General features: G+C 39.9%; 1 protein-coding gene across 1 annotated transcript in view; it reads right to left on the bottom strand.

Annotated features, from left to right (window-relative positions):
• shoc2 (SHOC2 leucine rich repeat scaffold protein) overlaps positions 1-24,958 on the bottom strand; it is a 116,728-nt gene that overhangs the window by 57,767 nt on the left and 34,003 nt on the right. The window contains exon 2 of the mRNA XM_048550990.2: positions 7,523-8,472. Within this exon, the coding sequence (XP_048406947.1) occupies positions 7,523-8,222 (700 nt within the window). The 5' untranslated portion in view covers positions 8,223-8,472. The remainder of the gene's footprint in view (positions 1-7,522; positions 8,473-24,958) is intronic.

Genomic DNA, 24,958 nt, shown 5'->3' on the forward strand with positions numbered 1-24,958 from the left:
AGTTGTGGCCTAATCAGCATTTTATGCAATTTCAGCACAACCCTCCATGCTCTTGTGTTCCATACTTCAGCTAACAAAGGCAGGCATCCAATACACTCTCTGAACCATTAGATGGTAAGTGGCATGAGCTGGCTATGATAAATTGGGGAATGTTACTTAAAAGATTTCAGTGTAAAAGCAAAAACAAACAGTTTACATAACGCATGGAATAACTGCAACAATTGTTCATTCCTTTCTGGCACAAAACTCAAGTGGGAAAGGTGACCTAACCATGGCTAACAAGGAAAATTACGAACAGCACTAGATCCACGAAAGGGGCATACAAATTGGCTGAGAAAAGACTTTAGGATTGGGAACAGTTCATATTTCAGTTTAAAGAAAGGACAAAAGGATTAATTGAGAGAGCAAAAGAAAATATCAAAGTGAGCATTTGAGGGAACACACAAACCAAGAGTAAAAACTTCTGTAGATACGCAAGGAGAAAAAGATTATAGCAGACAAATGAAGGTTCCCTTACAATTAGAAACATGGGAAGTTATGAGGAGGTACAAAGAGGTGGCAGATCAATTCAATCCAAATTTTGGTTCTGCCTTCATAAAGGAGATCACAAATAACATCCCTAAGATTTTGATGAACACAGGGTCTAGTGAAAGGGAGGAAATGAAGGAAATCAGTATTAGTACGATAACAGCGTTGGGGAAGAGACGAAAAAACTGCAGATGCTGGAATCCAAGGTAGACAAACAGGGGGCTGTTTGGTACAAAGGAAAGATACAAAGGAAACTGAAAATTAGAATGGTTAGGCTGACATCAGTAGCAGTGAATACGTAAGAGTTCATTATAAAATAATTAATTGCCAAGCACTGGGAAAAGAGTGACAGGATTGAGTAAAGTCAACACAAATTTATGAAAATAAATTTGCCGAGCATGATTTCCTGAAAATTTTCAAGAATATAACTCCAAGTGGTCATCGGGGGAACCTGTGGACATCATTTACTTGGATATTCAGGTGTTTGATTAGATCCTACATCAGAGCTTAGAGTGTAAAATTAACGTGCATGGGATTGGGGTTAGTGTACTGAATAGATGGAGAACTGGCTGGCACACAGGAAACAAACAGTAGGAATAAACAGGTCATTTTCTCAGTGGCAGCCAGTGACTAGTGGGGTACCACAAGGAGCAGTGATTGGACCCTGGCTATTCATAATATTTATTTAGGTCAGGAAACCAAACGTGATAGCCCCCAAGTTTCCAGATAACACAAACTGGGTGGGAGGGTGAACTGAAGGGATGCAGAGATGCTTCACAGCAACGTAAACAAGTTGATTAAGTAGGGAAATGTATAGGAGATGAGGTAAAATGCGGATGAATGTGAAGTTATCTACCTTAGGAGTAAAAATAGTAAGGCAGATTTGAGCAGCGATAGATGAGAGGTGGGTGCCTTTTTACACCAATTACTGAAATTAAGCAGGAGGCAGTTTAAAAAAAAGTGAATGGTATATTGGCCGACATAGCAAGAGGATTAGAGTACAACAGCAGTAATGTGTTGCTGCAATTGCACAGGGCCTTTGTGAGACCACGCCCAGTGTACGGTGTGTAGTTTTGGGCTCCCTGTCCGAGGATGGATGTACTCAGTGTGGAGGCAGAGTAAAACAGCTTTAGTAAACGAATTCCTAATGCTCAAAGACAGACTGCATCAGTTAATATTACATTCACTAGATTTTAGAAGAATGGGGAGGAGGGAGTGGAGATCAGTCAGAAGGATGTCCTCAATAACTGGGCAGTCCAGAACCAAGGGTCACAGTATCATAGTATAAAGATATGGAATAGGCTAGTAAGGACTCAGATGAGAAACTTCTTCACTCTGGTGAATCTGTGGAATTCTCTGCCACAGAAAGCAGTGGAGGTCAAAACATTTAATGTTGTCAAGGAGTTCTTAAAGCTAAGAAGTGATCAAAGGTTTCAAGAAGAAAATGGGAATAGGGTACTGAATCGGATGATCATACTTAATGGTGGAGCAAGCTGAAGGTCTGAATGACCTAGCCTTGCTCCTATTTTTCACATCTCTAATGTTTATCTACCTGCCTTGCCACCCTCAGGGATCTATGGGAGGCAATGGCCTAGTGGCATTATTGCTGGACTGTTAATCCAGAGAGCCAGGTAATGCTCTGGGCACCTGGGTTTGAATCCCACTATGGCAGATGATGGAATCTGAATTCCATAAATATCTGGAATTGAGAGTCTAATGATGACCATGAATCCATTGCCGACTGTCAGGAAAAATCCATCTGGTTCACTAATGTCCTTTAGGGAAGGAAACTGCCATCTTTATCCAGTCTGGCTGACATATCACTCCAGACCCACAGCAATGTGGTTGACTCATAACTGCCCTCTGGGAAATTAGGGATGAGCAAAAAATGCTGGCCTAGCCAGCAACGCCCTCATCCCCTGAATGAATAAAGAAAAAAATACGCACTCTAAAGTCCCTCTGACATTCAGTACTTTCCAAGGACCTACCAGTTACAGTGGAATTCCATGCTTTGTCTGCTCTCCCCTGCTATATTATCTCACCTTTTCAGGCTAAGTTCCGTTTCCTACTGCTCTGCCACCTGATGGGTCCATTCAAAACATCCTGCAGTTTACAGCCATCCTCCTCTCCTATTTATACTCTACCAATTTTCATGTTATCTATGAACTTCTCGATCTCACCCTTTAAGTCCCTATCATTAACATGCACCACAAATAGCAGGGGGATCAGCATGGAGCACAACAGAATCCCAGTGGACAAACTTCCATTCACAAAAACACTCAACCATCACCTGCTACTTCTTGCCTCTCGGTCAATTTCGCATCAAATGTACCATTTGCCTTGGATCCTATTTTTACTTTATTGACCAGTCTGACTCAAATGACCTTATGCAAATTACCTCCTAGAAAAATTAGATCATATTTGTTAAATAGACCCTTTCCTTAACAAATCCATGCTGAATGTCTCCGATTACTTGTGCGTCTCCTAATGCAGATACATTCTGGTGGCCTGTAATTTCCTGGTCTTTTCCTTCCTCCTTCGCTTTCAAAAATGGAACCATCCTACTGGTTCTTTATACCCTAAAATAATGTCATGAATTCAAAATCCTTCCACTGTCATGTTTTTCTTTACCTTCATCATTCCCTCCAGACATGCATTGTAATCCATAATTCACTTACAACACTGGCCTGTCGTAATTTTCTCAACTTCACCTTCAATTGCAGTATTTTCACTTCTATGCTACATTTGCTCTTTTCAAATAGCTTTACTAGTACTTTTCATCCCTTAAAAGCATCTGGAAAACATCACCAATACTTTGTGTGTATTTTACCCCAAAAAAGTGCTACACTGTAATTATATAGAGACTTCTTTTTAAAAATCTACATTTATTCTCCAAATAAGTTGTCACCAGATTTATTTCCTTATTAAAATTTATGCAAACCCTTTCAATTTCAGTACAGGTATTTCTGTTGTAACACGTGTTTCATTAGCGTGAATTGGCTGTATCACAACTGAAGAACAGTGGATGCTGTTTGGATAACGTGAACTTTCCACTGTACAATGTAGTGATTTTCTATAACAATTGCCCAATAATATGATTTTCTGTGGCACAACATGCAATTATCACATTATGGAGAAATAGCTGTACACTGAGAGACAGTTTAGTTTAAACTATAACCGCAGTCTTCAAACAATTAACCACTTTGTTTGATAAGTTCCTGGATTGGGTGGTGTCAGCTAATGGCCTATTTCAGTTACAGCTGACAACAAAATATATGAATTTGGTACACTTATGTATAGCTGCAGTTACTTTAACTGTAAGAGTATCATAAATCTGTGAAGGCAGCAATGTACCAATGAATAGTCCACATTTAACACAAAAAATTCAGCCTGACACTTAAAAAAGTTAACTCAAAGTGCACAGGTCCCCAAAAGAAAAGATACAAGACAAATATTCCAGCAAAGTGAATGATCTTAAGATAACAAACTGCATATACACAATACCCTCCCTTTCCACCAGACCACAAGTATGGTGAAACACAGCTTCATCCAATCAAAGCAGAACAGGAAGTGAATTTTTGGATGAAAGCCTAAATTTTACATAGGTTAATATTTCTCTCTGCTCTATATCACATGTCCAACATAAACCACAAAAATGGTAAGCCCTAATATTCAAGTGTCTCATGTATGATGCGACATTTCATAAAATACAATACCCATTTGTACTGGCATTACTCAGCCATCTTGCTCCATTTCTCTGGCAAAGAATGAGTTAATTGATAATGAATTAATTGATAAAGTTACTGGCCTTGAGGAAATTCCATCTGTCACAACTTAACTAGAATGATTCTAACAATAATCATGCTCCAGCATATCACAAAGCATTACAGAATCTATAAAATCCCAACAAGACACCAATTTGCCAAATTTACCTGGCAAGACAAAAGCAATTCACATCAAGTTTCTTCAGAGACAAAATAACTATTTATTCTTACGTAATTAACTTTAACAAAAGGCAGAGTATGGAAAGGATGTCTAATCTATGTAACTTAACCTATGCCCCGTCAAAAGGCCTAACTACATACAAATTCCATTAGAATAGAACTGACAAAAGATGGGTCCAAAGTTTTTGAGATGGGTGTAAAACAGACAGGGTAAAGAAAATTCCAAAAGATCAGAAGTTCAAATCACAACGGGAAAATTTATTTTCGTAATTCTTTTAAGGGTTAAGGACAGAACGCAGGAGAATGGGGTTGAGAAACTCATCAGCCGTGAATGGATGGCGTAAAAGACTCAATGGGCTGAATGGCCTAAATTCTGCTCCTACGTCTTATGGTCTTTAATTTGAAACTGTTGTCTTTCAGGCGCTAGCAGATCTTTCAAAAAAAGATGTGGGGTGGAAAGACAAACCATGAAAGCCTAAAACGGAGAATTCTAAAACGAAAAAGGCTCCCTAACCATTGAATTAAAGGGATAGCCCAAGTGATGAATGGATGAACTGTCTACAGGTTCTGCAACTTTCTTCCCTCTGCTGTTCTGGCAGCTTTTTAAAGACCACACAACTTAACCAATCAGGGACTGCTGTCAGGCAGATTTTCCTCAGTTCAAGAGTGTCTTGGTAACTTTAGTCTCAAAGTCTGCCTCTCAATGCTTCAAAAAGCAATAATGTATTGCCTAGCTTACCCACTTACGAATAACAAATTTAAAGTCAAAGTTATTACCTGCGTAGCTGCAATGTTTCACATTAAATATTAAAATTAAAATTCAGCAGCTTATATTACTTATACTCAGAATTGATGTTTAGTAGGTATGTAACAATATTGAAAAAAAGCATTTCCAAACACAAGTTCTTTCTTAAGAGCTTATCAGCAATGCTTATGTTACAGTTTTCAATTGCTTTTAAAATGCACTACGGTTTAACTGATTGTTGGCTCTACTACCATGCCATGATGCCAATACAACAAATACTTTATCCACAATATTATACATAGCATACCAATTCAAATGTAGACCTTTCTTCTTCGTATAAGCTTCACATCACAAGCCTACTGAGATAACAATGCAGGAAAAATTGACAATACAATGCAAAAAATATCCTTCAATAAAAATACGCTTAAACATAGATAACAAAGTGTACAACTGGATGAACACAGCATGCCAAGCAGCATCTTAGGAGCACAAAAGTTGACGTTTCAGGCCTAGACCCTTCATCAGAGAGCTCTCTAATAAAGGGTCTCGGCCCGAAACGTCAGTTTTTGTGCTCCTGAGATGCTGCTTCGCCTGCTGTGTTCATCCAGTTGTACACTTCGTAATCTCGGATTCTCCAGTATCTGTAGTTCCCATTATCTCTGATACATGCTTAAACACACAAGTTTTTCCCTAAAGAGCTAAGAATCTCAACTGTATGCCTTCTATTCATTTCAATTCCAATCTCTTTCTAAAGGTAAGTATCTTAAATTTCTCTCCAGAGATTTCATGAAACCCACTCCACAGGCTCACCAACAAGAGATATCCATGATCTAGTTGAAGCCAAAACTGACTGACCACTATAAAAGGGATAGTGCATTCAAGTGGAGATCAACTACTGGGATATCACTAATAGTTTGGTCCAAATTACTGATAATACTTTAAAGCTACAGAATATTGCTATGCTAATCAACTGAAACCCAATCTTTACTCAGTTTTGAAATGCACAAGTAGCAGCTCCAAACAATGGGCTTACTTTGAATATAATTTTACAAAATAACCTCAGCATTCATTGGAGAAAAGGAGGAGGAGAGGGGACTTAATTGAGGTATACAAGATAATGACAGGCATAGATAGAGTTGATAGCCAGACACTATTTCCCAGGGCAGAAATGGCTAACACGAGGGGTCGTAGTTTTAAGCTGGTTGGAGGAAAGTATAGAGGGGATAGCGAGTTGAGAAGATTTGTAGCTCAGGTTGAGGTTCTGGATGTGAGATTGCTCGCTGAGCTGGAAGGTTAGTTTTCAGACGTTTCGTCACCATTCTAGGTAACATCATCAGTGAGCCTCCGACAAAGCGCTGGTGTTATGTCCCGCTTTCTATTTATTAATAAATTAATAAATTTATGTTATGTCCCGCTTTCTATTTATTAATAAATTAATGAATAGAAAGTGGGACATAACACCAGCGCTTTGTCGGAGGCTCACTGATGATGTTACCTAGAATGGTGACGAAACGTCTGAAAACTAACCTTCCAGCTCAGCGAGCAAACTCACATCCAGTATAGAGGGGATGTCAGAGGCGGGTTCTTTACACAGAGAGTTGAGAGAGCATGGAATGCGTTGCCAGCAGCAGTTGTGGAAGCAAGGTCATTGGGGACATTTAAGAGACTGCTGGACGTGCATATGGTCACAGAAATTTGAGGGTGCATACATGAGGATCAATGGTCGGCACAACATCATGGGCTGAAGGGCCTGTTCTTGCTGTACTGATCTATGTTCTATGTGACAGAGAAACTCAAACTTTGTGATATCAAAGGCACTAACATTTTAAAAAGCATAAGATAAATAATGGTGAATGCTTGACAAAAACTTACAAGCAGTAATCCATTCTCACAGCTCAGGTGATAACTGGTTTGGGCTTTATTCGTGATGTTAGGAATATAACGTGGAGCCACTAAGAATTGCAGCCTTGTGATCAATTATCAGCCTCTCAACATTGCATAACCAAAGCATTTCATCCTTTGCAGGATTTTACGGTTTTCGCAACTGAACTATAGATGCCTGATGTGAGGTTGCACCAGACAACAATATTATCCCTTTACAGATAATGCTAAGTGAAAAAAATGAGCTTGTAATTGAAGTGATGGATCCAGGACTAAATGCAAAACTGTACTGTTGTACATAAACAGATCAATAATGGATCAGTTCTTGCAAACAATTATGCCATAATAACAACTTCAAATTAACTTGCAAGGAAACGAGGTAAAATTATATCAGACATACAGGCAAAACAGAGAAAACGCTTACCTATTTCAGCAGGGAGCTGTTTAATTTTGTTCTCACGGATACTCAGCATAGTAAGTTTGGACAGATTTTTGATGTCTTTCTCCACAGTAGTTATACGGTTAAACCGCAGATAAAGCGTGGTGAGGGAAATCAGTTTGTATACTACTGTAGGGATTTCTCGAAGTTTGTTATGCCGTAGATCAAGCATTCGCAATTTCTTCAAGTTATCAAGAGAGTCAGGCAAACTTGTAAGTGAATTTTCACTCAGTGCCAGAGTGACCAAGTTCACAAGGCAACCAAGTTCTACAGGCAAACACTGTAATTTGTTACTATACAAATAAAGCTCAGTTAATTGGGTCAATTCCTTGATTGACGTTGGAAGCATATGAATAGATCTTTTAGCCAAGTCCAAACGCATTGCATTCTCTTCACGACACTTGTTTAACTCTTTAACCACTTCAGCATTGCTTGATTTTTTCCTTCCTGGTGCTGGATTTGGCCGTTTTATTGTATTGTCCACTTGGAATTGCACACCTGGTTGTACTCCACTGGAATCTTTTTTCCCCTCTTTGGCATCTTTCCCTTTGGTCTTGGATTCTTTCTCTTTACTATCTTTCCCAAAGCCACCAGAAGCTTTTGAATCTCTCTCCCTGTCCTTTCCCAATGAAACTTTAGGGTCCTTTTCTTTGCACTCTTTTTCTTTTCCTAGAGTACTGCTCATTGTGGCTGCAAAATCAATAGCTTTGCTATTGTTTGGAAATAAAAGCAAATTCTTATCTCCAAAAGATTAGACAGTTGTATTTAAAATGTTCTAGGAAATCAAGTAAAATGGAGAAAGAAGTCTGATACGGTACCAAACTGCACATTTGTCATTAATGGATATGATCTCCACTTTTAGTCTGGAAAACAGTTGCTGTCCACATGCAGAGCATCTCTAGCGTCTTGTAAAATGCATGTCGATAAAAGTATTTCTGTAATAAAAAGGATAAAATATCATTAAAAGTATATTTCAAAACAACAGTGTGTCCAAATATAAACTTATAAAACTTTCGAATACGAGGTTCTGTATCTCAACAGCTTTAATTGCCAACATTTTATTTCATCACCTAAAGCCCTTGAGCAAGCCTATCTGCCCTGCTCCCAATACACAGGCACCCAAGGCAGACCAAAAAAGGTCATAATTGTCGTATACTGAAGAGGTTGGGCCTAAGGAAGTATTCTTAAAAAAAACTAGGAAATGAGACAGTAAATATGAGCAGCCGATGTTTTAATGCCCAATGTTCACTCATGAGGAGCTACAGCAGTGCTAGCCAGGTTTGATAATCAAAATATAATCAGAACTCAGACTTTAGTGTAAATTATTTCATACAAGAATAAAGACAATAAATATTTCCAAAAAATTACCGTGAATGGAAACATTACAACATACCATTTCCTTTTCATTGTCACATTCTTAACATGCAAACTAAGAAGTATACACTACAATTTCCCAAATTGCATATGCTCCGATTCTTTCCAAACCCAGCGACATCCATTCGGAATTTTGTCCCTTTGCCTCTGAATTATCATGTTAAAAATCCCAGGATCAAATGAACACTTCCTGCTCTGCATTGGTTTTTCCCTTCTGCCCTCTGACAGTTTATACATCACAAGTTACATGTGCAGCTTTACAAAACTGAAAACTAGTATATTCCTTGAAAAGGTTTCACTTAATTGCTTGGAGGACACTTGTGTAATAAATTCTCTTTCCAAAAGTAGCGTGACACACAGTCAAGGCCACAGTGATTGATGTATATTTATGAAGTTCTGTGTCATTGGTTTCTTTTTAATCTCAAAACCGTTCTGACTGAAAAGAAAGCAAGTCCAAACAAAGTCATCAATTTGATTGCAATATTTCCCTCACCTGTCAATTCATAGTAGTCTCATGGTTTTATATCAGCGATAATAAGAATTACCGATGCTGGAGTCAGAGATAACAGTGTGGAGCTGGAGGAACACAGCAGGCCAGGCAGCAGAGAAGCAGGAAAATAGATAATAAAATGGGAGGCTGGATGAACACAGCAGGCCCAGCAGCATCTCAGGAGCACAAAAACTGACGTTTCGGGCCTAGACCCTTCAACATTGGATGAAGGGTCTAGGCCCGAAACGTCAGCTTTTGTGCTCCTGAGATGCTGCTGGGCCTGCTGTGTTCATCCAGCCTCACATTTTATTATCTTGGATTCTCCAGCATCTGCAGTTCCCATTATCAGAGAAGCAGGGAAGTTGACTTTTGAACGTGGACTTTACCAGTTTCAAAATCTCCACCCCACCCCACACTTGTCCTCATCCCATGACCAACCCTCCTCCTCACCCGCATCTCCTTGACCTGACACAACCTGTCCATCCGCTCTCCCACCTATCCGTTCCTCCTACATCACAGACCAATCCGTCCCACTCCCTACCTGCACTCACCTATCACCATCCCTTCTACCTTCCCCGGCCCCACCCCTCCTCTATTTATTTCTGCGTTCCCTTCCCCCACCCTCAATTTCTGAAGTAGGGTCACAACCCAGAACATCAACTTTCCTGCTCCTCTGATGCTGCCTGGCCTGCAGTGTTCCTCCAGCTCCACAGTGTGTTATTCCGGTTTTATATCATACTTTAGATAATCAACAGTTCAATTAATTAAGGGAAAATGAGAAGACCACTGTCACAATCCCAGCTAATGTTATTACTGGTTAAGCCAGTTCCATGACAGAAATCCAACCTTACAATAAAAAAAATATAAAAAGATTGCGAAACTGTGGATTTAAAGGTGTCAATGCAACACAACTGGTAACCATTCAGCTCTATAAATATACTGTGAAAGATTTATCCAAACAACTCCAGTTTCCAAACTTTAATTTTATTTCCCTCAAATGCTTATCCACCATTTGTTAAGACACTATTTTAAACTACTTTCATTGCTCGTATTTCTGGGTGAACACTCGGGTTTCCTCCGAAAGATGTGCAGGCTAGGTGGATTGGCCATGCTAAATGTGTAAGTGAGGTGGAGTAGCCACGGGAAATGCAGAGTTACAGAGATAGGATACAGGGTTGAGCATGGGGGGGATGCTTGGGCTGAATGGCCTGTTTCCATATTACAGGGATTCTATGATAAAATATCAATTGCACTTTACATACAACAATTTTGCCCAAATCACTCCCTTCATTTATACTCATTTCCTCTAGTTTCCAATCATTGAACTGTAGAAGTATATTTTCATTTTATCAAATCCTCTTAAAGGTGAACACCATCAAACCTACTCAGCATTTGCTGTTCTAATGAAACCACTGACCCAATTTTAATATGCCCTCCTAAGAACTGAAAACCTTACTTCCTTTTATTTGAGAATTAAGGCACAAAGCAAATTAGCTTTAGGGAAGGGAATGATGTGGATAGGAAATGACTCTTGGTTTAATATAGTGAGCTGCTTTTTACAATTTGCAATTTTCACTTGAACATTGAACACAGATCAGACCTCAAAAAATAAATCAAATTGATTCACTATTAACATCAAATGTTGAAAATGCATCTCCCTTCATGACAGGTTACACGCCCAGGACTGCAGCTGTTCAACACCACCTTCTCAATGGCATATAGGGATGGTCAATAACTATGACAAGTTTCAAATACAACATTTCATTTGTTTAATTTTAGATATTTATCAAATGCATTTACAGTCCTGCAGCATCTCACAATGATCCTTTTTTTTAAAAAGATACTTTTTAAAAAAATGTGGGCAAAAATAGTCTAGGCTTTATTGCAAAATGGTCTGTAACCAACGTACTAAAAAATATTAAAATAAATGCTGATGCTATGGATCTAAAACAAGCAAGAGTGGGGGGTGGGAGGGAATATCACTAGAGAAATTCTTCAGAAGGATCACTGGACTTGAATTTTAATTGTTCTCTCTTCAAAGATGCTGCCAAACTTGTTGGGTTTCTCCACTGTGTCTTTATTTGTATTAATAAACATTTTCCAAACGGTACAATCATTTGTTTAAATAATTGAATTGCATTCAGATCAATTCTGTCCACAAGCCTCAAAATTATGGCATATTTTTCTTTTCTTGGAAATATTATGCAAGTTTGTTGGCAATGTTATCTGTGAGCAAATAGATTTCCTTTTAGACTTTTATGCTGATCTCTAGTATATGATGCTGATTCCTATCTTTGTCAAATAATACAGTAATATTGATTTATAAGACAGCTTTCCTCATTTTACACTTGAACGCTTTATTTTGATCACAAGCTAACAGCATGTATGCATCCTATTGTATAACTGACCTACATCATTTGAGTTCCATTAAGAAACCACACAGCCAGCTGGCTACATTCCTAATGCAGTATAAAAAGCCAGCACAGTGCCGCAAACATAGAAACTGCAACTTGCACCCATCTCAAACAAACATAAAAGCACTTCATATAATCTGATTGTAATCATTAATAGTTTATATATATGAAGTGTTTTCCTGTCCTAAGCCCTTAGTTTGTACAAATACAATATTACAAGCGTAATACAGACAATTCACTTTTGCTACACTTACAGCTCCACAGACTAACTGGACCTGCATTACATGCAGCATCCTCAACTACCTCAATTTGAAAATTACTCACTTGGAAGCAAAAACAAAGTGGCAGATTACTACCCGAGTGGCTGTAAATCGGGAGAGGGGAGTGTGCAATGGGACCCGGGTGTCCTTGTGCACCAGTCACTGAAGATAAGCATACAGCTGCAGCAGGTGGTGAAGACGCAAATATATTGGCTTCCACTGCAAGAAGTTTTGAGTACAGGAGCGGGGATTTCTTGTTGCAGTTATACAGGGCCTAGGTGAAACCACGCCTAGAATACTGTGGGCAGCTATGGTCTCTTTTTCTGAGGAAGGTTGCTTTTGCTCTCAAGAGAGTGCAGCAAAGGTTTACCAGGCTGATTCCATGGCTGGCAGGGCTGCGTAGGAGGAGAGGTTGACTAGGTTGGGATTGTTTTCACTCGAGTTCAGGCAAATGAGGGCGGGTCTCACAGAGACTTATAAAATTTTAACATGTCTGGACAGGGTAGATGCAGGGAGAATGCTCCCCACGGCGGGTGTGTCCAGAAACAGGGGTCACGGTTTAAGGATTTGGGGTAGACAATTTAGGATGGAGATGAGGGGACATTTAGAACATAGAACATAGAAAGTGCAGCACAGTACAGGCCCTTTGGCCCACGATGTTGTGCCGTGGAATAATCCTAATCCAAAAATAAAATAACCTAAACTACATTCCCCTCAATTCACTGCTGTCCATGTGCATCTCAGCAGTCGCTTAAATGTCACTAATGTCTCTGCTTCCATGCCTTCCACTGGCAAAGTATTCCATGCGCTCACAACTCTCAGGGTTCCTCTGACGTCTCCTCTACACCTTCCTCCTAACACCTTAAAACTATGACCCCTCGTGGCAGTCAATCCTGCCCTGGGGAAAAGTCTCTGGCTATCGACTCTATCCATGCCTCTCATTACCTTGTACACCTCGATCAGGTCACCTCTCTTCCTCCTTCTCTCCAGAGAGAAAAGTCCGAGCTCAGTCGACCTCTCCTCGTAAGACAAGCCCTCCAGTCCAGGTAAACCTCCTTTGCACCCTCTCCAAAGCCTCCACATCTTTCCTATAATAGGGCGACCAGAACTGGACACAATATTCCAAGTGTGGTCTCACCACGGTTTTGTAGAGCTGCAGCATAACCTCGCAGCTCTTAAACTTGATCCCCCTGTTAATGAAAGCCAAAACACCATATGCTTTCTTAACAACCTTATCCAAAAAGTGGTGAGCCTGTGGAATTCATTACCACAGGAAGCAGATGATGCCAAAACATTGTATGTATTCAAGAGACAGCTAGATATAGCACTTTGGACAAATGGGATCAAAGGTTATGGAGAGAAAGTAGGATTAGGCTACTAAGTTGGATGATCAGCCATGATTGCGATGAATGGCAGAGCAGGCTCAAAGGGCCAAGTGGCCTGCTCCTGTTCCTATCTTCTATGGTTCTACGAAGATCAACATTACGCACTTTTCTGTTACAAAATGGGAATAATAGCATTCTGAAGTTGTAATTTATTGTACGTAGCTTGCCTTTTGGGAAGGTCTAAACTGTTTTGTTCATTTGTTATGGTCTTCAAGTAACTAAACTGTTTTTGAAATGTGTTATATAGGCCTAACTGGCCTTTGTGCAGCTAAGGAGAACTTGATTTTATTTTTAAAATCAACAATCAGCGACATTCATCAGTTATTGAACCTCTGAATTAATTCTGCTTCACACTGCCTACCCAAAACTCAGCTCAACATCACAAATGACTCCAAAACAGAGCAGGATTCAAATCAATAACGTCCACACAAACAGACCAATCCACTTGTTACTCAGTTCCCAGGAGAATGAAAAGTCAGCAAAGCCCAGTTGTTAATCTGCCTTTCCTTTCCCATATGGCAGATGGGTTAAGACAATTTAATTGAACACAATTTTACACTTTTCCTCGAAGAAGTAGTATTCTGTGTTTGTTTTTTGAAGACTCTACAACTATTTCTGATTTTGAAAGGAATATATGGTCCAACTAAAGTAATGTACCTTACTACACAGCAGCTTTTAAAAATAAAACGTACGTGAGAAGATAGCAAAACAATAAAACAGAAGGAGGACAAGACAGAGTAGATGAAGGAACGAGAAAGATTTTGCATTTTTAATTACTTATGAATCAAAGATTACAGATAGGCAGGAGAATGGGGTTCGGTAACCTGACCGAATGGTGGAGCAGACTCAATGGGCTGAATGGTCACAAATTAAAATGTAACTCACTTCAGAGTGTCTCACAACTAGTGTTAATGATGCTGTCTTAATGTTTGTTTTCAATTATTTAAATCTGAAGGCTTAGAAAATTTTAAGTAAACTCAACTAACTTCAATGACATAAGGGCAAATTTTGAAGCTATCAATCATACACAAATCATTGAAAACCATCCCAAAAAAATGTGGATTTTTACTCCTCTCTGTGGCAATTAGCACCAATATCTTGATGGCAAAGTGAAATAATGAGTAAATGCTCATGAAAAATGAACTTAATGCTAGATGTCCAAGTTCAGCTTTTCATTGCAAACTTACATCTGAAGGTCATTTACAGCAGAATACACTTGAAGGAATGGTTCTAACAGAAGCCATATGAAGATCAACACAAGCAGCACATGGCATATATAATCTGTGCTTTTCCAACATGCAAGGTAGGTAGCTCTGGCATGAATTACTTTCTCGTTAGTCATATATAGCTATTTCATCTGTGGGATAAACTATATCAAATCATTTATATCCAAAATCGTGGCACAATAGGATGTGACAGTCAGAGCTCCTCTGATCAGAAGTTCAGTTTCCTTTTCTTCTCCTGTTTGTAGCATTTATCCTTCCCTCCCACCCACACACCCAGCTTTTCACAGCTCTGCCCTACCTGGAGAATGCAGTCGAGGGAGATGGATCACGGCTGTGATGCAGTGAGTACGGGCCGAGTCCTGCAGCAGCAATGCAGCAAGCGTGGGTCCCAGAGCAGTGGCGGAGGAGCAGCTGAGCTGGATGGAGGCAGTGTGGCCTCGTGTTCTGAGGCACAGATCCACAGCAGTGAGTTAGTTGGTGGTGGTGGAGGAGGAGGAGGTGGTGGTGGTTGGGGGGGGGTTGTGGTGGTGGTCGTGCTGGAAATTAAGTGTTTACGGACACTTTTATCATCATTCTCTACTTTTAAAACTATGTTCCCATGCTAACCCATTTTTTTAAACTCAACACTTAAAGTATCTGTACCTAAGATGACTCCAAGAGATGACATTGCAAACTTTTCACTGCACTCATTCGAGTGCGTGTCACAATACAGGTTATGATGATTATTTAGTTGTTTAAGAACTGGAAAGTCTTAAAAAAAGTGAAAAGATTACTGTTTCATAGTTAAACCCAAAGTTGCAAAAAACAAAAATCATGTCAAGCAATCTTGGCTGATTTCTACTGATCAGATAAGGGTTTCAATGTATTAAGCTCCGCAAGCAATAACCCAAGTGTAATTGGTGCAACCACAGATATAAATCAGATTACTCTAGTGTTAGCAAGACACTATTATTTTTGTAATAAGCTTGGAGTTGATGAACATGCAGTTCAGTTCGCAAATTACAATTCTTTAATTCATATGCAAGTTCACCATTTCAGGTTTGTTGCAGTTACAAACCACATTAAAAAAGTGCATGGATTATGTACTGAATTAACATTGTGTTTTCACCTCTGTGACATGGTATCCAGCTAAGTCTGATGAAATAAACGCCCCTCTCATGCTGGTCACAGACTATGCCAAATTCATTTTAACATTGTACAATCATAAGTTATCTTCCAGTAGCTAAAAGATCACAGCCAAAAAAGTATGTATTTTATTACAGAATGAAATTTGGTTTGGAAAATGGAACCAAAATGGACCAAAACACACTGACCAAGTATGTAGTTATGACATTAACAGCATCTTGAGAACATTTCGGGGGTCGAGGGAGGACAGAGAGAACAATTTTTCAAAGGTACCATGGCATCTTGGGATCTTTAGCATCCTTCTTATACACTGGAAATGACAGTGGCTCAACTCTTGAGGAGTCATTCCAGGCTGTAAACATTAACTGTTTCGCTCTCCATAGGTGCTGCCAAATTTCCTATGCTTCTCCAGCATTCTCTGTGAATGTTCATCTCCTCTTTAAAAAGATGGCACTTCCAAAAGAGAAGAATTCATCCAGTAATTCACCAAATTATGATCTCAAAGTCTGACGTAAGTTTCAAAATCTCAGCCTTGCTCACTTTTCAGTTGAACCAAACTTTTACATACATACAGCATGAGTAAGCATGCGCGTAAAACACACACAATCCACACTGAGCATCCAAACATTCCTAAACTGACAGAAAAGTATCCAATTCCCAAACAACAGCATTTCCTAGAGCACAATATGCCAAAAGCATTCATTAGAAACTTACAACTGTTAAACTTAGTATTTTACAATCTCTTCTATCAAGACTGTGGACGAATTTAAAAACAGAAGTCAATCACTTCAAATCAGCCTTCAAAAATCATTCTTTAAAGTAAACAGTAAGTTACACTAGTGACATTTGAAAGCAGTTTAAATTAAATCAATTTGTAACACGATGAAACTTTTAAGAATACTTTATATCTAAGTAGTTAGACAGTTAAAAGAGTAAATCATTCGCTTTCAATGGTTATCTGTGAGATCTTAACGAGGTACAGCAACTTAAACAACATCCAATTTTCTCATGATTCAGTAGGAAAATCACCAAATCTAAAACAATGTTCTGAGCATTTCAGTTTTTAAATAAATCCCTTAATGTGATTTAATGGTTTGAATAGGTGCTTCAGTTATTTATAATAGCCTTTACACATTCATAGTCAATGCTACTAGAAAAGAAAATGCTTGGCATCACAGCAGGCCAGCTAAAGGTCATTACCAGAGAGCATAAACTTTGCTAACATTCTACAAAGCCTAGACCGCCCCTACACAGACAGCACTAGTTAAGCAGGGTACAGCAAAAAATCCTCAACATAGCTAGTTTATATTATTTTCGTTTTCAAATTGGTAGGCTGATTTTTCACTTGTTACGTTTTAACATTTTTTCTGAAACACACTCTGCTTGAAATCTTATATATTTCACAAAAAGATATAATAGAACAACATGCACAACAACTTTAAGTGCTTTGACAGATCAGAACGAAATCACCTCTGATGTGGCGACCTTTAAAGGCTATCTTTCCACCGAAGGTTTGGTCCCATTGTTTGTCATTCTGTCATTTGTCAATGCTTAGTAATCAACGATTCTCTTTCAAAAAATATTTAAATAACAGTTACAAACCAAAACAGTAAAAAGCTCCTGGCCAAAAAGGGTAACATAAAGAATTATATTATAGATTTTAAAAATCGTTTGAATTGATATGATCATCCAAACATCAAAAACATGCACCAACACCATAGGCTGCACTAAAGAGACTTAAAGTGGGACTATTTTGCACCGAATTCAACAGCTTCATTCTGAATTTTCTCAATCATGAGATTATGATTGTGAAACTGGAACTAAAATTTAACAGTGGTAATCCTATTTTACTACAGTCTTTTATTAATCAAATATCATTAGCGCAATAGATATACGCTTCAAAACACACAAGACAAAGCAGGAACAATGGATGTGATATAAAGAGATCGTTACTTCTAGGTCATTTTGATCCAAAAATCTTTTAAAGCTGTGTGCTGTCAGGGTTCTGGGATACACCACAAACAAAAATCTTCTTTGAGCAACTCTGCATATACAGCTATCTGTTGCCACAGGGTACTTTAACTTCATCCCAACATAAATTAGGAAATTGAGAGCACAATTCATAATGTCTAAAGCCCTGCTGTTCTTTATGCACACCACAAGATTGACACCATTATTAAACACCTTCAACACCTATGTAGTAGTTACAGATTATGCCATTAATTGTTTCAAAGCTGTATTATGCACTAAAAAATAAATTACACATATTCTACTACATGGTATTGTGCTGAACAGTCTATTTCTGTGTAGGACATTCTACATAATTCTGTAATATTTCACCCACAGTTGGAACAAATTTATCACAAGCAGAAAAGCAAGGCACAGTAACCTGAAAAGCAGACACCACCACGTAACAGTCCTATTCCATAAAATTAGCATTCAGATTTCCATCCAAAAAGTTACCAAAATACTACAGCTTCCAAAGTCACAACCAAACAACAACATGCAGTTTTATGCATATGTTTTTAACCGTCATTCTGGTATTAAGCTTTAGGAGCAGATAAGCATTTGGAGATTTGCTACAGCAGATATTACTGGCCTCAGATATCAGTAGCTAACTGGTACTCAAAAAAAAAGCCCAAGATGGCTCACCGGTTGGATTTTTCTAATTCTAGCAAATTTGGCCAATGCAATTCAGCTGCAGACATCATTGTAACTCTGAACCAAACGTGGCTGAAATAAATGAATTCCAGAGTGCCTGCCCTAACATAAAAGGCAGCTTTTGAACGGGCACAGGAAAATTGAAGCAAACATAGAGATTGCTGGAAAAGCTCAGGAGATCTGGCGGCATCTGTGGAAAGAAATCAGAGTTAACTTCTCCGAGTTCGAAGGAAGGGTCACTTGACCCAAAACATTAACTCTGATCCTTCTCCACAGATGCAGTCAGACCTGCTGAGCTTTTCCAGCAAATTCTGTTTGTTTTTTCATTTGTTTTACAGCATCTAGAGTTCTTCTGGATTTTATTTAGAGGAAAATTGAAGTCAGAAGTCAAAATTTCTCCGCAGATGTAATCTATGTGGATTTTCACAAGGTGTTTGATAAAGTGACACACATTAGGCTATTTAATAAGGTAAAATTCATAGCATTAGTGATAACATTAATATGGAGAGAGGATTGGCTAATAGAGGAGAGGAGGAAAAAGGGGGCAATCTTCAGGGTGGCAACCTGAACTAGAGCAGTTGCAGGAATCAGTGCTGGGGCCACAATTATTTACAATATTTATTAATGACTTGGATGATGAAAGTAGAACGTACTAGAAATTGTTGCAGATGAGGCTACAGTAGGTGGGAAGGTAAGTAGTGAGGATGAGACAGTGCAGAGTCATAGAGCATGGATTCAAAACTTTCAGTCCAACCACTTCAAGGTGAAGATTGCTGCTGAAGGTGGGATTGCAGGTGCAGCAGGTGATTAAAAGGGCAAAAAGGCAAATGGAATTTTGTCTGCCATTGCTAGAGGGATGGAGTTTAAAAACAGGGAGGCTATGCTGCAGCTGCATAGGGTCCTGGTGATGCCAAACCTGGAGTACTGTATGCACAGATAATGGGAACTGCAGATGCTGGAGAATCCAAGACAACAAAGTGTGGAGCTTGATGAACACAGCAGGGCAAGCAGCATCTCAGGAGCACAAAAGCTGACATTTCGGGCCTCGACCCTTCATCACGAGGTACTGTGTGCAGTTTTGGTCTCCTTACTTGAGAAGGGATATACTAGCACCGGAGGGGGTGCAGAGGGGATTCACTCAGTTGATTCCAGGGTTGAGGGGGTTGGATTATAAAGGAAAGACTGAGTGGACTGGGATTATACTCATTGGAATTCAGAAGAATGAGGGGAGACCTTATAGAAACATATAAGATTATGAAGGCAACAGATAAAGTGGAGGCAGGGAGGTTGTCTCCGCTAGCAGGTGAAACTAGGACTACAGGGCACAGCCTCAAAATGAAAGGAAGCAGACATAGGACTGAGGTCAGGAGGAACTTCTTCACCCAAAGGGTTGTGAATCTGTGAAACTCCCTGCCCAGTGAACTGGTGGAAGCTACCTCGCTGAATGTTTTTAAGGCAAGGCTAGATAAATTTTTGAAAGGTAATGGAATTAAGGGTTATGATGAGTGGGCGGGTAAGCGGAGCCAACTCTCAAAGCATCAGCCATGATCTTATTAAAGAGCGGGGCAGGCTCGAGGAGCCAGATGGCCTACTCCTGCTCCTAGTTCTTATGTTCTAGTTCACACTATGTTCCTAAATTAAACTAGTCCCACCTGCCTGCACTTGGCCTACATCCTGTCAAATGTTTCCTATTCATGTACTTATCCAAATGTTGTTTAAACATTGCAACTATGCTAGCATCCACTACTTTCTCTAGTAGTTCATCCCACACACTAACCACTAAAAAAAGTTGCCCCTCAAGTCCTTTCTAAATCTTTCTCCTCTCACCTTAAAAATATACCCCATAGTTTAAACTCCCCCACCTTAGGGGGAAGACCATTGCATTCACATTATCTATTCCCATGATTTTATAAACCTCTAAAAAGGTCACCCCTTAACCTCCTACACTCGTGGAAAAAATGTTGGGATACAGAAAGGCTAAGCAAGTAGACAAAAGCTTAACAGATGGAATATAAAATGGGAAAATGACAGGTAATGCACGTTGGCAGGAAGAAATGGAGAAAGACTGCAGAGGGCTACAGCAGAGGGATTTGCGAACCCTCATCCATGAATCATAAAAAGCTAGCATCCAAGTTCAGTTGGATGACACAGTCTGAATACTGAACAGCTTTGGGCTCCTTACCTAAGAAAAGATATACTGGCACAGAACACAATCCAAAGAAGTTCACCAGGCTGAAACTAGGTAAGAAAACCCGTCTTCATAAGACGGTCCTGAGTAGATTGGGCCTGTATTCATTGGAATATAGAAGATTGACAAGTGATCTTATTGAAACATGCAAGATTCTTGTGGGGGGAGGGGGCATGACAGGACATATGCGAAATCTTAATTTTCCCCTGTGGGAGAGTCTAGGATAGCAGGCACAATCTTAGAATAAGAAGCTGTCATTTTAGAAAGTGTTAACAAGGAATTTCTTCTCTCGGAGTACTGGATTTATAGAATTCTTTACCACGGAAGACTGTGCAGGTTGGTTCATTAAAAACCTGTCAGCCTTGAATATACTCATCAGTAAGGGAATCAAGGCTTATGGGGACAAGGCAGCAAAGTGGATTTGAGGATTATGAGATCAGCTGTGATCTCATTGAATGGTGGAGCTAGATGAGGTGAATGGCCTACTTCTGCTCTTATGGATTGGGTTCACAACAAAATTAGTAGATCGGGACACTATCACTCTGCCACAAGAAACCTTCTATTCCTCAGGGTATTTCCAAATTAACCTGTTTAGAGATGTGGTTATACACTGCTGGAACAGGTGGGACTTGAATGCAGACATCCTAATTCAGAGGTGGGAACAGTACCACTGTGCTATAAAAAAAAATTCTACATCATCCAGTCTAAATCATCTCTCTCAACTGTCTTGATTTTATTTCTTATTAATGGCATTACCCCACCTTTTCCATCCCCCTTGTCTCTCCAAAATGTCAAATATCCATTTAAGTTCAGTTCTCAGTTTTGATCTCCTTGTAACAAAATTTCTAGAGCGGCTGCAGGATTACATTCATTTACCTAAATTTGTGCTCAGTTCGCCTACTTTATTCTGAATGCTTAAGTGCATTCCCCCACCACAACTCCCCCACCCGCCCCCACACACAATGTGCTCAATGCTTTCTATGCTCAGTTCAAGCGGAATGGCAGCGGAGCGGTGTTACCTGCCCGGTCAGCCTCAGACACATCTGCTCCCTCTATCACCACTGCAGAGGTCAGATCGGTCTTCCCAAGAGTAAACCAGAGGTAAACAACAGGCTCAGACAGAGTCACTGGCTGTGCATTTAGATCCTGTGCAGACCAGCTGGCAGAGGTATTCGCTGACATCAACCTCCTCTTGCTAAAATCCAAAGTCCCCACCTGCTTCAAGAAGACCACTATCATCCCAGTACCAAAGAAAACATCTGCAACATGCCTTAACAACTACTGCCTAGTGGCTCTAACCTCCATAATCATGAAGTGCTTTGAGGGGCTGGTCACAGCCTACATCAACGCTAATCTCCCAGCCTGCCTCAATCACCTGCAATAACCAGCATAACTAGTCTACAGTGGCCGCCATTTCCCCAGCCCTACACTCAACCCTGGAACATCTGGATAACAAGGTCACCTACATCAAGCTCCTACTCATTGACTGCAAACTCCAACTTCAAACACCACAATGCTTACCAAAAATCTCAAAACTCCAAGAACTAGGTCTCAGCCCTGCCCTTTAAAACTGGAACCTCAGCTTTTTGACCCACAGACCACAAATCAGTGAAGACAGACAGACAACAGCACCTCTTCCACAACAATCCTCAACACTGGCGCCCAGCAAGGAAGTGCTCTTAGCCCCCTACCATACAGCCACAACTGCATAGCCGAATTTTACACGAATGCCATCTAAGTTTGCTGACAACATCACCGTGGTATGCTGGATATCAAAAAATGATGAGTCTGAACACAGGAAGGAGACAGAGTACTTATATCATCGTTCAATGATAACAACATTGGATAAGCAAAAGAACAAATCATTGACTTCAGAAAGAAAGGAGGACGGCACACCCCTATTTATACCAACGGAGGTGAAATGGAGAGGGTAGACAGTATGTCAAATTCCTAGTAGTGACAATAACCAGCAATGTGTCCTGGACCTCCCACGTAGATGTGGCAGTCAAGCTTACTCAACAACACCTCTTCTTCCTCAGCCATTTTAAGAAATTTGGCATATCCATAATGACCCTCACTAACTTTTACCAGGTACACCACGGAAAGCATACTATCCAGGTGCATAATGGCCTAGTTTGGCAACTGGTTTGCCCAGGACCATAGGAAACCACATAACATTGGTCTTGTCTGTGCACGCAATCACATAACCCAAGGTCACATCCATGGAGTTTAATTTAGATCAGTGTGAGGTGCTGCACTTGGAAAGGCAAATCAGAGCAGGACGTATACACTTAAGTGGCAAGATCCTGGGAAGTGCTGCTGAATAGAGAGACCTTGGAGTGCAGTTTCATAGTTCCTTGAAAGTGAGGTCGCAGGTCAACACAAGTGGAGGGTTGGTACGCTTGCCTTTGTTGCTCACTGCATTGAGGATTGGAGTTGGGAGGTCATGTTGCAACTGTTCAGGACATTGGTTAGGCCACTTTTGGAATACCGCATGAAGTTCTTGTCTCCCTGCTACAGAAAGGATGTTGTGAAACTTGAAAGGGTTCAGAAAAGATTTACAAGGTTGTTGTCAGGTTGGAGGGTTTGAGCTGTAGGGAAAAGCTTAATAGGCTGGGGCTATTTTCCCTGGAGTGTCAGGGGCTGAGGGAGGCAGGCGGGACCTTATAGAGGTTTATAAAATCATGACAGGCATGGACAGGGTGAATAGAAAACGTATTTATCCCAGGGTGGAGGGAGTCCAAAACTAGAGAGTAATGCCCTATTGCAACTACTTCCGGCAGAAGATACAGAAGCTTGAACACACGCACCAAACGCTTCTTCCCTGTTATTAGACTGCTGAATGAACCTCACTTCAAATAATGTTGATCTTGCAGCTCCCGTGCAGCTGTAACTTTGTACACCTCGCTTTAAGTGTCCTATGATCCCTTTGTTCTTTGACCATCAGACATAGGAGTGGAAGTAAAGCCACTCGACCCATCAAGTCCACTCCGCCACTTAAATCATGGCTGATGGGCATTTCAACACCACTTCCCTGCACTCTCTCCTCTTGTTTGCAATGATCTGCCTGTTCTGCTCACAAAACAAATCTTTTCATCGGACTTGGGTACATGTGGCTACAATAAATCAAATTAAATTTTGTAAAGGTGTCCAAGAACCAAACTCGTTAGATCTTACAACAAGTGCATACATTAAAATGTACAAACGATTTCAAGTACCGGTATGCAACCCAGAAATTTTCCAGAAACTAATTCCGGGATTTGGATAGAAGGCAAAATCAGAAAATTGTGTCACATGCTTAATCATAAGCCCAAAAGACAAGCATTATGCGCAAGCAAAACTCTCTTTTCATTGTCAACTATGTTGCACTGCAGTCAACTGACCCCAAAAAGTTAAGATACCTTTTCCATCAGACCCTGTTGGGCTTTGGAGACATAAGTACCATCTTGCAGAAGACATTGAACAGTGCCTTACCTGCTATAGTGTACACCAAGTCTCTGGCTTGGTGAAAAAAAAATCTATGTGGAACACTAATCGGTGGAAAGCCATCTTGATCTTCTATAACAAAGTCATGTACCAGAATTAACTGCTACAAAGTGTTTGACCCAAGTCAAGTATAAAGGCCTCTGCCAAGGACAAGTTGACAGGAAGGTAACTCCCTCTCTATGATGCTGAGCAACTGAATGGTGTCAACCACAAATCTCTCACAACAAACAACACAGTGAAAGGTCATCAAGGACAGACAAAATGTGGAGTAATGAGATCAACTGTGGTCTTATCAAATCATTGAGCTATGTCCTGGGATCAAGTAGCCTACTCCTGCCTCTAATTTCTATGTTCTACTTGGAGGTGTATATATAAAAGTGTATATACGTGTACTTATGTCAAGTAAAAGGAGAATAAACTGCAGATTCTGAAAATCTGAAACAAAGTGGTGAAAATAATTTGCGTCATATTGGGCTTAATTAACTGATTTTGTAAATTTTTACTTCTAATTTTACTCTATGAACAAGAAAGATGTTTGTGCTAGCTGTTTTACTTTGACAACTGCAAGATGTCTCTCCTTTCCTAGCATGTTTTGCTTTTAAAAGTGTTATATTAGTCTGTCGTAAGACTTATCTGTTTCTCTTCACACGTGCTGCCAGACCTGTTCAGCACCTTCAGTATTTTGTGCACGTTTTTACGGCATAAATGTCCCCAGCTTAACCTGAATTCAGCATATGGTATTCAAAACAAGACCAAAGACCGCATCAATTCCTCCAAACAAGAATCCAGGGATGTCAAAGTGAAGTTCTTGT

This window comes from Stegostoma tigrinum, chromosome 20, assembly GCF_030684315.1.
Source record: "Stegostoma tigrinum isolate sSteTig4 chromosome 20, sSteTig4.hap1, whole genome shotgun sequence".
NCBI lineage: Eukaryota > Metazoa > Chordata > Chondrichthyes > Orectolobiformes > Stegostomatidae > Stegostoma > Stegostoma tigrinum.